Genomic DNA, 14,387 nt, shown 5'->3' on the forward strand with positions numbered 1-14,387 from the left:
GAGAGATACCCTACCATATAATTTGGTGAGCATAAATATTTTCTGAGTTTTCTTTCTAAACACTTGTTAACTTCTGAAATGTATACTACACAATGAGATCACATCCGTTGCTATTCATCAGAACATCGATCAACTTTTGCAAGTAAAAGCATAACAATATTAAATCCAATGTCCTTATAAAAACAGGTACTGTTGAGAAATTTAAAGATTAGCTTAAAATGCTTCAAACATTTTAAAAGAATTTCAGTTATTTGTAAACATAACTAAAATACCTTACTTATCTTAAATTTCTTATGATAATGCCATCAATGCATTTTATTAAAGAAGTAGAAAGCTGTAAATCAACTGATGTAAAACCAATCAAGATGTAATATATTTCTTTTACCTCCTTCATCACCAGGGCACATTATGGCTAAATAAATAACCAATGTCTGTAAAAAAAAAATTCTAATAATGAATGCCTTCTATCTTTACTATGATACCATATTTTTCCTTTGGTATAGATATTTTTTGAGATTTGTACATCTTAACTCACTGAATAGAGTAGAAATGCTATGCAGAACATTTATTTAAAACAGTTTAGGGCAAAAATTACCCTAAACAAATTAGCCATTACTCGATCTCTGTAACATATATTAATCATATATCTATCAAGATTAACTCCAAAATTCTAAAACTTTTGTGTTAGTTGTTTCCTTTAATCTAGAAAATATAAAATTCCTTTTTTATACAGATATACAACTTTTTTAGGGTTATCCAGCTGAGACTTTATTGAGCTGCAAACAGGCTTTTCTTTAATATTATATTCTCTTGCTTTAGGTAACATTTTCTCAGAGGGGGTAAAATGGTAAAGCCAGCTAAAACCAAGCATTAATATTAAGGTAAAGTCTGTTGGGAAAAGAGCATTATGGTATTTTTCAAAGCAGTCTTTCAGTGCCTAAAAGGAAGTACATTGGTACGCAAAAAGAGACCATTTTTTCCCACTAACATCCTAAGAACACACAGTTCACCAGATAACATTTCCATTGATTTCTATTATTAAAAGCTAAAGAATATTTAATTACCAAATTGATTACTATGGTATGAGAGTGCTGGTTACTTACTTCCCTAAAAATACCAAATTAGAGAAAAGTTGCTGAGATGTTAGAATCACCATCTAAGAGTTGCAACAACATTTTGTAGAAATTGTTCTAATGCATCCAGAGTAATACATACAGAAAACAGACTGACAGCTCTCAGAGGGGTGGAGAGGTAGAGGGGCTGGGTGAGAAAGGTGAAGGGATTAATAAAAATAAAAATAAAAACCTAATAGATATAGACAATAGTATGGTGGGAAGAGGTAGAAGAGGGTAAACGAGGGATAAATGGTGACAGATGTAGACTTAACTTGGGGTGGCAAACACACAGTACAATATACAGATGATGTATTATAGAATTGTACACTTGAAACCTATATAATTTTACTAAATAAAGTCACCTTAATAATTTCAATAAAAATTAAAATAAATAAAATTAATGTGAGCAACATGTAAGCCAGCCACAAAAATGGGCATACTGAAGGATTCAGGATAAATTAATGTAGGAGACAGAAAGAACAGTGGTTGCCTGAATCTAAGGATGTCATGGGGATTGACTGGGAGGGCATAAGAAAACACGGTGGGGTCCTGGAATGTTTTATGTCTTGATTAGAGTGATAGTTACATGGGTATATACATCGGCGGCGGCAGCCGTCCGTCTCGAGAGACGATGGTGTAGCTTCTTAAGAGTCTATCTGCACCGCCGAGAATGGCTGTGCAGTCCGACTCGGGAGTGACATGGTATCTGTCTCCTCCCGTGTTGAATCGACATCTTGTGATGACGCTGAAGCTACAGAGCCTGGGCAGGGTAATATGGAGGGTCTGCTGTTGCCCATGCAGCAGACCCCCCCTCTCTTCGCAGCTGAAGGATCCAAGGGAAAGACGGAGTCGATACAGCTTGGGTTCAGGTGCGCCGCAGGAGTTGCCGGTGTTGACTACAACGTCAAACCGCCTTAGGGACTCCGGCTCCGGATTTTCTGTCGGGGTTTACTCCCTTAGCCTTTCCCCTGAAGAGGTATGCCGCAAGGCAGCGGAGGTTTTTTGGAGTCAGAGTTTTCCTTCTCTGATGTACCCTGACTGGAAGATCGAACCAGCGACACTTAGCTCGCAGGCCGACGCTCAATCCACTGAGCTAAACCAGCCAGGGCATATATGTCCCAAATAACAGAGCTATATTCATATATTTGTGTATTTGCTATGTGCAAATTATACTTCAATAAAGCACTATTACCTAAATTAAAGAATTCATGAAATTCAATTCTTCACACATTAAATGTCAGCATAATTTCTACTTTAAGTGCTTCTCATTTAACCTTTTAAAAATGTTATTATATATTTTATTCCCTCTAGGTTACATTATGTGTGTTAGAATTTTTAACCATTTTATAAGAAATAATAAATATAAAAGTAGTGTTAATTTTTGAAAAATGGAAATAATAACAGAGCAAAAGAGAAGAGGACTGGGAGATAAGATACACTGGAAAAGTACTAGATTCAAAGTCAGAGCAGTATCATTCCAGACTGGCAATCATTAAGCCAATGGCTTTGTATAAATAGTGAGTCATCATTTTGACATGTAATGTAAGAATAAGAACACTTACTTTGTCTGATACAACCTTGGTGATAACTTCAAATTAAAAAAAGAATATAAAAGTGCTGTTTAATTGCAAAGTATGCAAATAGAAAGCAATATAGTGCCTCCTTCACCTCTAGAACACCATGGTTTGCACAATACATTATTTTATTTGGGACATGGATAGGTTCATTAGATTTAAATGTTATTTCAGACCTCTAAAGAATATATTGTTGATGAAAATAAAAACAGGAAAATTTTTAGCAGGCAGAAACCATACGGTACCATGATTTTTTATCATAGTCGTAGTTTTACCAGCTAAGGACTAGGCCCCACGTGAACAGGAACTGACTCACCTGTTTGTAGTTCTGCCACTGTATAAGGGTTGCTGACAGTTGTAAAGCTATAAAGAAAAATAAGAGGTGGGGAGGGGAGTGCATAGTCAGTCTTGTTAGAATGGGAAAGGAAACAACTTAGCTTCAAAAAGATTAATAAAGACAAAGTTCCTCTCTTTCAGCTGAAATGATTATGTAGAGTATTGCCTGATGATCAGTCACACAGTGGTCAAAGTTACATGTTTCCATTCTGGGGAGGACACTATTGTAGCTCTACAGGTTCTTCTTTGACTTATGCTGGACTCTTAGCTCCTGAAAAAAGCCTTTAGACCAATCTGAGGGCCAAGTGATCATAATGTGATTGCTCTCTCAGAGCAGGAGGCATTGCATGACGGTACCAGTGTTCTGTCTTTTCTAATAAGTCATACTAATGAAGGGGGAGCTGGTGCCTAAATAATTCAAAATCCAGCTGGCGGTTCACTCAGAGGAAGGTGTTAAGTCTTTTAGAATATATTCTGTACTACAGAGCATTTCTCAATCAGAATCATTTCATGTGAGAAGAAATTTTTAGAAATTTGCTTAAATATATGTATTTTTAAATCAGAAGGAAATAATTTTGAAAATATTGTTAACATGTGTAATAACATCTTTATGTATGGTCTATTATTTATTTGGAGAAAAATAATATGAGAAGTAAAAATTATTATTTTATGTTTTTATCTATATTTTATACCATTAAGTCTAAGCTATCTGGCTCATAGAGTATATTTGTACAAACAATCAAAGATGATAGAAGTTCTACTAATTGAAACTATTTAGTATCTATAATGCTTGTTTTATACTTAATTATGAATAGTTTTGTTTCTATTTAGCATTTTTCTTCAGATACATTATATATAAAATGTCATACAGTACTACACATTACATATAATAATATATAGTAAGATATGTATTTTTTTCATTATGTATAAGGCTGTATCTCATAGGTCTTTTGTTCTCTTCATTCCAAGCATTTAGTACTATTTTCTAATGAGAAAATTACACTAGAAATAATATGATATAAAGAAAAATGAACTAATAATGGAAGTCCATAAAACTGTCTCAGGAATGAGGTAGAACCTCAGGAAGAAATGAGATGACCAAGCAGTGCATTTCCACTTGTTGAAATATAATCAAACATGAGATTTTGGCCTCAAATGCAACCCCTTCGAGAAGTTTTCCCTTGAACTCTTTCCTATTTTTCACTTGGTGATTATCTCTTTCCTCCAAATTCTATGGGTTCTTGTTAGACTATTATGATATATTATCATTTCTTCCCTTAATTAGCTGTGTATATGTACAGCATTTACAGTAGTAGAACTAGTAATAGTATGTAGCACAACCTATTACACATACTAATTGTTTATTTTTACTTTCTTCAAAGAATAAATGAATAAATTGATGGGGAACGTAATAAACCATTAGATGTATAGCTAAAATCAATTAATAGTTAAAGTACCTTAAATTATGAAGTAAAAATCTGCATAAAAATAAGAAATTATTTTGCCTATGGACATGAAATAACTTATCTAATTATTCAGTATAAGACCCAGAATATTTGAATTCTATAAAACTATAGTAAGCATGACCTACAGTTATATCCACATACACAATTTTTTTAACCTAATGGTCTCATTTTTTCCTATGATGATATCAGTCAATTCCAAAACTTGACTAAAATGTATTATCAACATATTAATACTTAGAGTTAAGAACTGAGAACATTTGCTGTGCTACTGAACTAAATTTGGGTTCAAATCTTTTAAGATGTTAATTAACATCATCTCACATTCTAGTGTACACACTAAAAATATTTTCTTTATTTCCTATATACTCTAAATTTTTCCCTTGAATATGTTCTTTTTACACAGATGCATTTTCTTTTAGTTCTCAACTTTTTAATTCTCCATTTTCACCTTCCACTAGTAAGACCCATTCTCTAAAATCCATGCCAATTACAGTATCTCTGGATCAGTGACATATTGACATCTTTTTCAATCATCCTAATCATATGAGGGTGATAAGAGGAAGGAGGGAGAGTTTAGGACTGAGTCATATGATTAGGAAATAATTCAACTGGATTATCTAGTAAGTAACTTAACTGGGAATTTGCACGTAAACTGTACATCCAGTCATAATATTATTTAGTGTAGATCCAAATTCCAGTTGTGTGAATTTTAAATATTGAGACAAAATACCTAGAACTGTGTCAATATATAAAATTAGCCTATATTTCAAGTTACTTTGGTGGAGAAATATGTGTTATCAAAATTCTAACAATCTACTAACAACTTAGAAAAGGCTAAATCATCAATTATTTCAAATCATATCTAGAATCTCTAATAAAATAACACCACACAGACTATGTCTTTGAGTACTGAGAGCCATGAAGTAGAAGGAAGAAAAACAAGCCAAAATATGTGTGTGTGTGGGGGGGGGGGCAGGGGGGACAGGGATGCACACATAAGATTCTTTCAAATGTCCTGAGTATGTGATGTGAACTCTAGAGCCCCAGGCTTCAAATTCTTAACATCTTAGGTTGTCATCTTTTCTCCATATGAACCTCTAGAGCTACACGTTATTTCTTTTTTCACCCAGACTCAACCCAAATAACTCATCATTTTCCCTAGCTTCTTCACAAAAAAGTCCACATACAATCCCTTTTGACAGATATAAATGAAAAGTTATGAATAGCAGGAAGAAACCACAGGAACACGACCTCACTATTCATTCCTGTTACATATCACAGCTCTTCCAAAATTGTTTCCTGGGTATCCAAATAGTCTTACTTTATTCATGAGAACAGTTCAACCCTCAAATTTGTGCAACCACTCCCATTAACATTTATTCTCAACAAAACAAAGGGAGCCCAGTTAATAGGACTCATTATTCTTAGAAACCTGTTACAATCAGAAATGGATATTTTCCTCTCATTTAATACTACTGGTGCTCTAGTAGGATGCACTGCAGATCTGCTTCATCACTGGAAGCAGTAGGAAGAAAGTAGACCATTCTACGAGGGGCATCAGACAGGGAAAAGGGCTCCATGTGAAAGATGACAATGGAGCTAAAGTTTGAAGGTTAAATCTTGAATGGATGTTCAGCATGATCATAATATGGCATCATGAGTTGGGAAAAGTTCCATCAAACAGATGGAACAAAATGAACAATGCCACAGAAATCCCTTTAGCTAGACTGTGCACTGGTGTATGCCATGGTGTGGGAATACAGAGGTTCAGGAGAGAGCAAATAAACCCACACAGATAGAAAAGGACCAGGTCATGAAGGACATCATTTACTATGTTAAAATATTAGGATCGAAATCCACAATTCCTAGCCTCAGTCATAGGAATGAGTTGTAGTATACTACACCAAAAATATTGTCAATAATAATGAGCAAAATATGAATGTTTTTTCTATTCTATACAGTTTATGTTTTGCCCTATAATATGATATTCTCACTCAGTTCTATTACCATATACTCCGTTGAGATGGCAAGAATGGAATGTCATTAAGGCTAGCATACTGCAATGTGTTCATAAACCCAGACATTCCCAGGGATGTTTCTTTCATATGAAAGTCATCCATCCTGTGCGCCAGAGTAGAAAACAAATATTGAGAAACATTACTTTGGGAATTAAGGATTTCAGGCATGCGAAGACAAATGATGGGTTTCTCTTTTAGAAGTCCCATTCTGGCAGTGAAAACAAATTGGACCTACTTAGCAGCCTATTGGATATAACCCAAGGGAAAAGTGCTAACGGCTTTACTAAGGTAGTAGAAACAGAAGGGGAATTACGTGAAAGCTGTTTAGAGGATAGAACTGACAGTGTTGTACTGAAGGACATGTTAGTTGTGGAAGAGTAAGAGAGAGGAACAATATGCTTGTTACTCCATCCTTCAGTGTTGCTTGTGTTCAAAGCCATTGAAAATACTTCAGAAAAACTTTGGTCAGATACGAGTCAAAAGAGATTAGGGAGGCTGAAGACCTTCAGGAAAGCTTAGGAGATTTTGACTTGAGCGGAGGGAGATCCAAAACCAATGCCCCAAATGTGAGTAAATGCTTGGTTCAAGGGAGTTGCCCTAAGGAAAAGGTATCCCAAGATTTCTGTATAATTTCTTCTAAGGGCTCTAAAAATCCACTGTTAACTTGAGATCTAGTAATCTTCAACCACACTGAAACTAAGGTATTATTTCAATTATGTTGAATTATTCATTAAAGAGGCATCCAATTAGTCAAATTACCAACTCCCATGGGTAATATTTCAAAGTCTGAAAGTCTTGAGGTGCTCAGGTTGTCAATGTGAATGCGAGTCAAAAGCCACTTGAGAAAAAATTTAAATGTAGGTAGCCTATAAACACTGTATTTGGAGGGATATGGGTTTATGATCTCCAACCACTGGATTAGCTATGAATGAATGAAATAAGTTGCACTTATTGAGGTACCTGTTGCTGTGAAATGATGAAAATCATTTCATCTACTTCATAAGCAAAATATATAAATTATTTCCAGTCTGTATGTATTCAGTTTCAGATGATAACTTTGACATTTTTGTGTCAGTTAAAGAAATCTATTCATTATTTACTGAGAGGATAGTCTAGAACCAACTTTATATCTACAAATTATTCATGCTCTTCTGTATAGTGAGACTATGAAGCAGTTTATTTTGTCTTTTAAAAAGAGTATTTTTTATTCCTCTCTCAAAACTTAAATTAACAAATGGCTAAAAGCAAAGATTATATTTTGATTACCTTGTGGTAAGAATTCAAATTGAAATGATAAGCATCAGGATTTATTTTGCCTTATATAAGTGATGCTATTTCTGAATCTGTCAATTTTCAAAGCAAGAAAAATAAAATACATTTAACATACACATATCATTTTCATGTCAAATTGGAAAGTGTCCCCTTTTCAAAATTTCAAATTTTTTCTAAGACATGAAAAATTAGAAACATGTATATTAAAAAGGACATTGCTTAAAAAGGTATATATGTGTCCTGGCTAGGTGGCTCAGTTGGTTGAAGCATTGCCCTGTATACCAAAACTTTGCAGGTTTGATTCCCCATTAGGCGCTCTCGTTCTCTCTCTCTCTCTCTCTCTCTCTCTCTCTCTCTCTCTCTCTCTCTCTCTCCCTCTCTCTCTCTCTCTCTCTCTCTCTCTGTCACAATCAATAAACATATCCTCAGCTGAAGGGGAAAAGGTATATATGCTAAAAGACACCTAAAATAACAGCCTCTGACTCTTTCAAAAGGTTAAACCAAAGTTACTGAGTTAACTTATACCTCAAATTTTATTAAGTTAAATCACATTCAGTTAACCAAGCAATCTGTATTTATTTAGAAAGCATGATATTTGCTTCAATTCAAACGTGCTTTATATCTCAACTAGGTTTCAAATTAACCACCCACAACCTAAAACATCATTTTCATTTCATTCTTTATATTGTTATAGTGTTATTACCAGAACTCAAATTAGGTTATTTCACTCTCTTGCTTTAAAAGCCTTTAGATGTCCCTTTAAAATTATGTCTTTGCCACACCTCACCTTTTGCCTCTGACAGCAGTCAAATGACAAGCCTGATTGTATTCCTACTTCTTACTTATTTGCTCACACATATCATTAGAGAAATGTTGCCCTGTCAACTAGGAACATCTCCCACTACACCCTCTTCTCCTGGCTAATTCTTACTTGTATCTCTTCAGTTTTTCTAATAGAAAACAATTAATATAATGATTAAAAGAATCTGATTAATCATGTATACTCTGGATTTTTAAAAATAAAAAAAAATGTTTTATGTTAATTATATATAAAGTTAGGAGCTTATTCAGCCAAAATCTTTGGCTTCAAAGAAATTATTTAACATAAGTGACATCACCAGTAAATGAGAATATTTTTAAAACAAGTCTCCCACACAGAAAATCATGGTACAGATTCGATATATCTTCTGCAAAAAGGGACATAAATATAATTAGAAATTAAGAAATGAAGCCACAGACCAACTATTTGGTACAGCAATATATTGTAAATATATTGTAAAACAATACTATATTTTACATAGTCAAAGTCCCAAATTTAAGAACAGGTAGCAAATAAGAAAACCTAAGGTACTGATTATAAATAAAAATTCAGGGAGTGTTAAGGAGTCAGTGAAAGAAATGCTCAGTATAGATTGACTTCATCTGAAAGAGTGGTGTTTGGTATTAAGGAATGCATAGAACATGGTTAAGCATCAATTTTGGGAAAAAAATACAAAGAAGATCAAATTACCTTAAAGTAGACGAATATATACCTCTAGGTATACTGTAGTCATTTGAAAAAAAATTTATGACTGAAAACAATTAATCAGCTAAACTTTTCAAGTAATTGTTTGATTCAAGGGACAAAATTAAAACTGGTAACTAACTGTTTCAATAAACTTAACAAGTGAGTTCAATCAAAATGATCATTGAAAGACTGGTGGTTGCCAAGGGCTAGGGTGGGGTTGGGTTATGGCAATTGAAAGACATTGGTGAAAGCATATCAGTTATAAGGTAAGCCCTGGGCTTATAACATACAACCTGGTGATTACAGTTAACAACACTGTATTGTATAGTGTACTAAAAATTGCTAAGAGAGTAGATGTTGAATGTCTTCATCAGAAAAAAAAAGGAAACTTTGTGAGATGATGGATGTGTTAACTAACCTTATTGTGGTAATTATTCTCAATATATATACATATTAAATCATCACATTGTAATACCTTACTTACATAATGTTATATCACATAATGTTATATATCAATTATATCACAATAGAGCTGGAAATATGATCATGAAAAGAAAAATTCAATAGGCCAATGACAAAATAAGTAAAAGGAACATTATGTGCCTTACATGAAATGTCACTGACTTGGGCTTAATTGAAGCATAATGATTGGCATAAAATGAATAAAATGATTTAATATGCTATATAAGTGGGCAGAAATGATACATGCTTACTAGAAAATTTGTTTTGTAAATTACAAGCATTCACAGTTTTTTGTTTTTTAAGATTTTATTTATTTATTTTTTTAGAGAGGGGACAAGAGAGAAAGAATAGAAGAGAGACATCAATGTGCAGCTACCTTTTGCATGCCTCCAACTGGGGACCTGACCCACATCCCAGGCATATGCCCTGACTGGGAGTCGAACCAGCGACCCTTTGGTTCTCGGGCTGGCACTTAATCCACTGACCCACTTCAGCCAGGGCCTCATTCACAGTTTTTTATATTTTAGTGTTGAATTTACTTCCAAAACACTTTTAGTATATTATTTCAGGGCCAAATGACAAAGAGATAATAATCTTAAATGGCAAAGGAAATGAGAACTATAAAAAAATAAAAAGAAATTTTTATATTATACTTTAAAAATACATTGTAATATGTACAGGATTTTAAAAACCATGAATAAAAAACCATGGACTTCTTTCTTTTGCCTACAGACTGTCTGAAAAATCACTGCAGCTATTTCTAACTCTCCTTATGTATAACTTTAAAAGCTTTTAAAATATATGTACAGGTATCCCCTGTATAACACAGCACTTCCATAACACAGTTTCTCTCTAACATGGTTAGAGAATTGGGGAAAACTCCCATATAACACGAAATTAGGGAAATCCCCGTACAATACTGAACATGATAAAATTTTGGACTGTATTAATCTAATAAACTCATCCATCAAAGAAATAAAACTGACACCATTAAATGCTTGTTGGAAAAAAATATATGGCTGGAGTCAATTCAAAGTGAAAATCTAATCGAGCCAGCAGAAAACAGGCTGGATGCAATAGTAGAACTTGCTACATCTTTAGGAGGGCAAGGTTTTGACGATATGACTGTAGAAGATACCCAAGAATTGCTGGTAGAAGAAACTGATGAAGCAATTTTGGTGGAAATGACATCTGGAATGTGGAAGATAAGTTAGGGGATGATAGCACTGATGAAAACAAAGAAATTAAACAATTTACTCTAAAAAGCATTAAGAAAAACCTAGACTTAGCCGAACAGTTAGAGTTATATTTCTTAAATGAAGGTCCTTGCACTGAAAGGAACACAAAGTTTAAGAGAGAACTTCAAAAGTGCTTAGCACTGTATAAACAAAATTTATAAAGATCTCTCAGCTAAAAGCAAGCAATCTAAAATAACAGATTTTTTGCAAAAAGTAGAGCACAGACATCAAGATAATGCTAAGGAAAGTTCAGAGGATGAGGATATCTTGTAAAAAAGAAAACGCATTCGGTTAATGAAGCTTAGTAGTGATGACGAAGAAAACGTTACTTAATTCATATTAATATGTAATACTTTTGATGAAAACTGCTTTAAGGAAGATATTTCTCTTAATTATAAAGATATAATAGTATTTTTTTTAATTTTTGGACTCTAATCCTCCATTTTGTACTAGTTCTTTGTCTCATATAACATGGATTCTCATAACACGGCATTTGTTAGGAACCTAACAACTGTGTTATATGGGGGATACCTGTTTATATAGTTTCATTGTATAGCACTTATTCTAGTAGAAAATCTGGGGGATCCTAGTTTGGCCAGTAATGATATGTTTTGTGGTGAATATTTGTGTATGCTGTACTGAAAATTGCCTAGATAACTTATGCATATTTATCAGTATGTCCTATTGTTTTCAAATACATTTTCTCTTTTATACTTTAAAACATCCCTTTGGCTGATAGCACTCAGAAAGATTAAAGTCACCAAGTCAATAAATGGTACTGTCCGCACAAAACTTGTCAAATAAGTCTTCTTACTCCTAAAATAGGGAAAATAAAGTTTCTCTTTTTCATGCCTCAAAAAAACTTAATTTTCCCAGTGGGGCGGGGTGGAAGAGGGACTAAGAAAGAACTAAGCAGACAAAAAAAATTTAGTAAAAGACAATGACAAATAGCAGAAAGGAAAATCATTTTCACATTCAATGGTATGGCTGTTCTTTCAAAAGTTTAAATCTTAAATTCCACTAGGATTATAAAATGCAAAAAGAAACCCTTGAGGTGAGAAAAACTCAACCTTGGAATTTACATTACCATCAGCTATCCAAACTCAATAAATAAAAGAAGAATCAAAGTCTATTTTCCTAATAGAGTCTCACCCAATGGGGCAAGTTAGCAAATAAGGAAGATAAAACTCATGTTGTCTCATAATAAATAGCTTCTAGAATTGAGGATTGGCTCAAGAGAACTTCATTTCTACATCATCTCCAATAAACTTGAGATATCAGAAGTGGATTTTAGTTTGTAAATGCATGCACTATAGCAAAATAAGGTGAAAACTATGTCCTTATTTTAATTACGTGTATCTGTCCACAAAGGCATTTAAGAAGAATATTTCACTAACAAGGCTGTACTTGCAAGTATAAAAATATGACCATATCATGATTAATATATGGTTTCCAATCAACCTTAAATAGATTCCTGTTTATTATTGAGTCAAATGGAATTCAAACTGAATTTAATTCTTAGTTTTAACTCAAGTAAACAATATTCTTAATACTTCAAAAATCTTTTCATAAATATTTTGGTATTGGTATATTTCTTGGACTAGAAATTATGGTCCAGTCTCTTCTCATTAATTAATTAACGCTCTACCATTAGACAATGGGCACCGGAAAGCTCCATCTTCAGCTAAGCTGTTATTGCTACAGAAGAGCTTGGGGAATGCCTGAGTTCTTGAGGCCTGGTAGATCTGTTTGCTGTGGAAAAGCATTTTTTCCAATGTTTCTGGGCACACTGACAACAAACAGGGGGAGAGCTTCCCTTCTTTCACGAAGTTTGATTGACAGTTCCCTGGTGCTGAGTGTGGTCATATGATGCCTAGTCCTGACAGGCTCTGTCTGAAATAAAAGACCGTGTGGTTTCAAAGCCTAACTTAAAGGTTCTGCATTTTATTATTGGCAAGAGACAGAATTTAAATGGAATGTTGGAATGTCTGTCCAGTGTCCATGTTTTCCTCTGCAGCTTGCAAGCTTCAGCTAAAAATTCTCTACCCTAGCTACATCATCTATATTTCCATGAGTCACATAATCTAAACTCAAACATTTCAATTTTCTCCACTATTTTAGAGTCTCTAATGCATAAAAAGCTGGGATGGCAAATGCCACTTATAATTGATATAAATGACATGAATTCCCCAATACTGTTCTCTTCAGTTTCTATAAAAGTTAACAATTCCTAAAATGTTTATTGTTTTTTAAGAAGCTATATATTTAATCAATTCTCACACATTCCTATTATTGACTCCAGTATTTAACTTTCCAGGATGAATAATAGATGCCAATATAGTAGAGACCAATGGATTTTTTAAATTCAACCAAATTTGCTCTCTGTAATTAACATGCAATTAACACATTTCTTTTCCTAAAGTGATTTCTTTTTTTAAATTTTCAATTGCAACTTACATTCAAAATTATCTTGTATGTTAGTTTCAGGTATGTAGCATAGTGGTTAGACATTCATATACTTAACAAAGTGGTCCCTTTGATATTTCCAGTGCCCCCCCAGAACCATACATACTTATTACGATATTGTTGATTATATTACCTAAGCCAGACTTTATAAACATATGTGTACATCTCAGAATAATTTAAATGTATAGAATATACTTTTGTCTTCATTTATATGAAAATACTGTTGAAATCTTTTGTGCAAATTACTGCAATCTCTTTCATGAACTCTTCCCACAAGGTGCAAGGAACCATCTTCCCAGCTCCCAATTTCAATCCCATAATGGATGCCCAAATGCTAGGGGGAGCGCTCCAAGGATTTGGTAAGCCTGATAATTTCTATCACCTTATATAATAATCTTTTTGTTGTTGTTCTTTTACCTTCTTCCAAAACTGTAATATGGGTTTAAATAGCTGATGTATAACAGAAGACAATCTTTTATTAAAAGCTGAGCAAAAAAGTAAAAGAAGAAGAAAAATAATAGAACAAGACAATAACGGTGAACAGATTTGCCTCTTTCTCAATTGCAAATCTGATCTTGACATGGTTTTGCCTTAAATCCTTATATGTCTCATTGTTACTGAGCAAAAGGGGGTTCTTTCACGTGGCGTCTTGGTGTAAAACCCAACAACTAGTGTTGAGGAAAACAGGTCTTTATTTATAATATTTCAACCTGGGGAGGACAGTGAGCACTTCAGCTCAGAGCCCTGTTCTCCTACAGGACCCAGCACTTCCCTTGCTCCCCAGAAGCCTACAAACCAAAACCAAGCCCAGAAGTTCCCCATCCCTTATCTGTCAGCTCTCTCCTTCAGAATCTGGGGTACAATGTCATCAGCCTCCAGATAACAGTCCAGGAAAACATGTGCCGTGTTGCACTGGATCATGCATGGTTCTTT

The 14,387-nt window shown here is 33.9% G+C and overlaps 1 protein-coding gene across 1 annotated transcript in view; it reads left to right on the forward strand.

Annotated features, from left to right (window-relative positions):
* ANXA10 (annexin A10) overlaps window positions 1–14,387 on the forward strand; it is a 69,961-nt gene that overhangs the window by 14,702 nt on the left and 40,872 nt on the right. Inside the window, exon 2 of the mRNA XM_090288494.1 lies at window positions 13,732–13,813. Coding sequence (XP_090144620.1) covers window positions 13,732–13,813 — 82 coding nt within the window. The remainder of the gene's footprint in view (window positions 1–13,731; window positions 13,814–14,387) is intronic.

The sequence above is a fragment of the Furipterus horrens genome, unplaced genomic scaffold, assembly GCF_987537825.1.
Source record: "Furipterus horrens unplaced genomic scaffold, mFurHor1.1.pri manual_scaffold_10, whole genome shotgun sequence".
NCBI lineage: Eukaryota > Metazoa > Chordata > Mammalia > Chiroptera > Furipteridae > Furipterus > Furipterus horrens.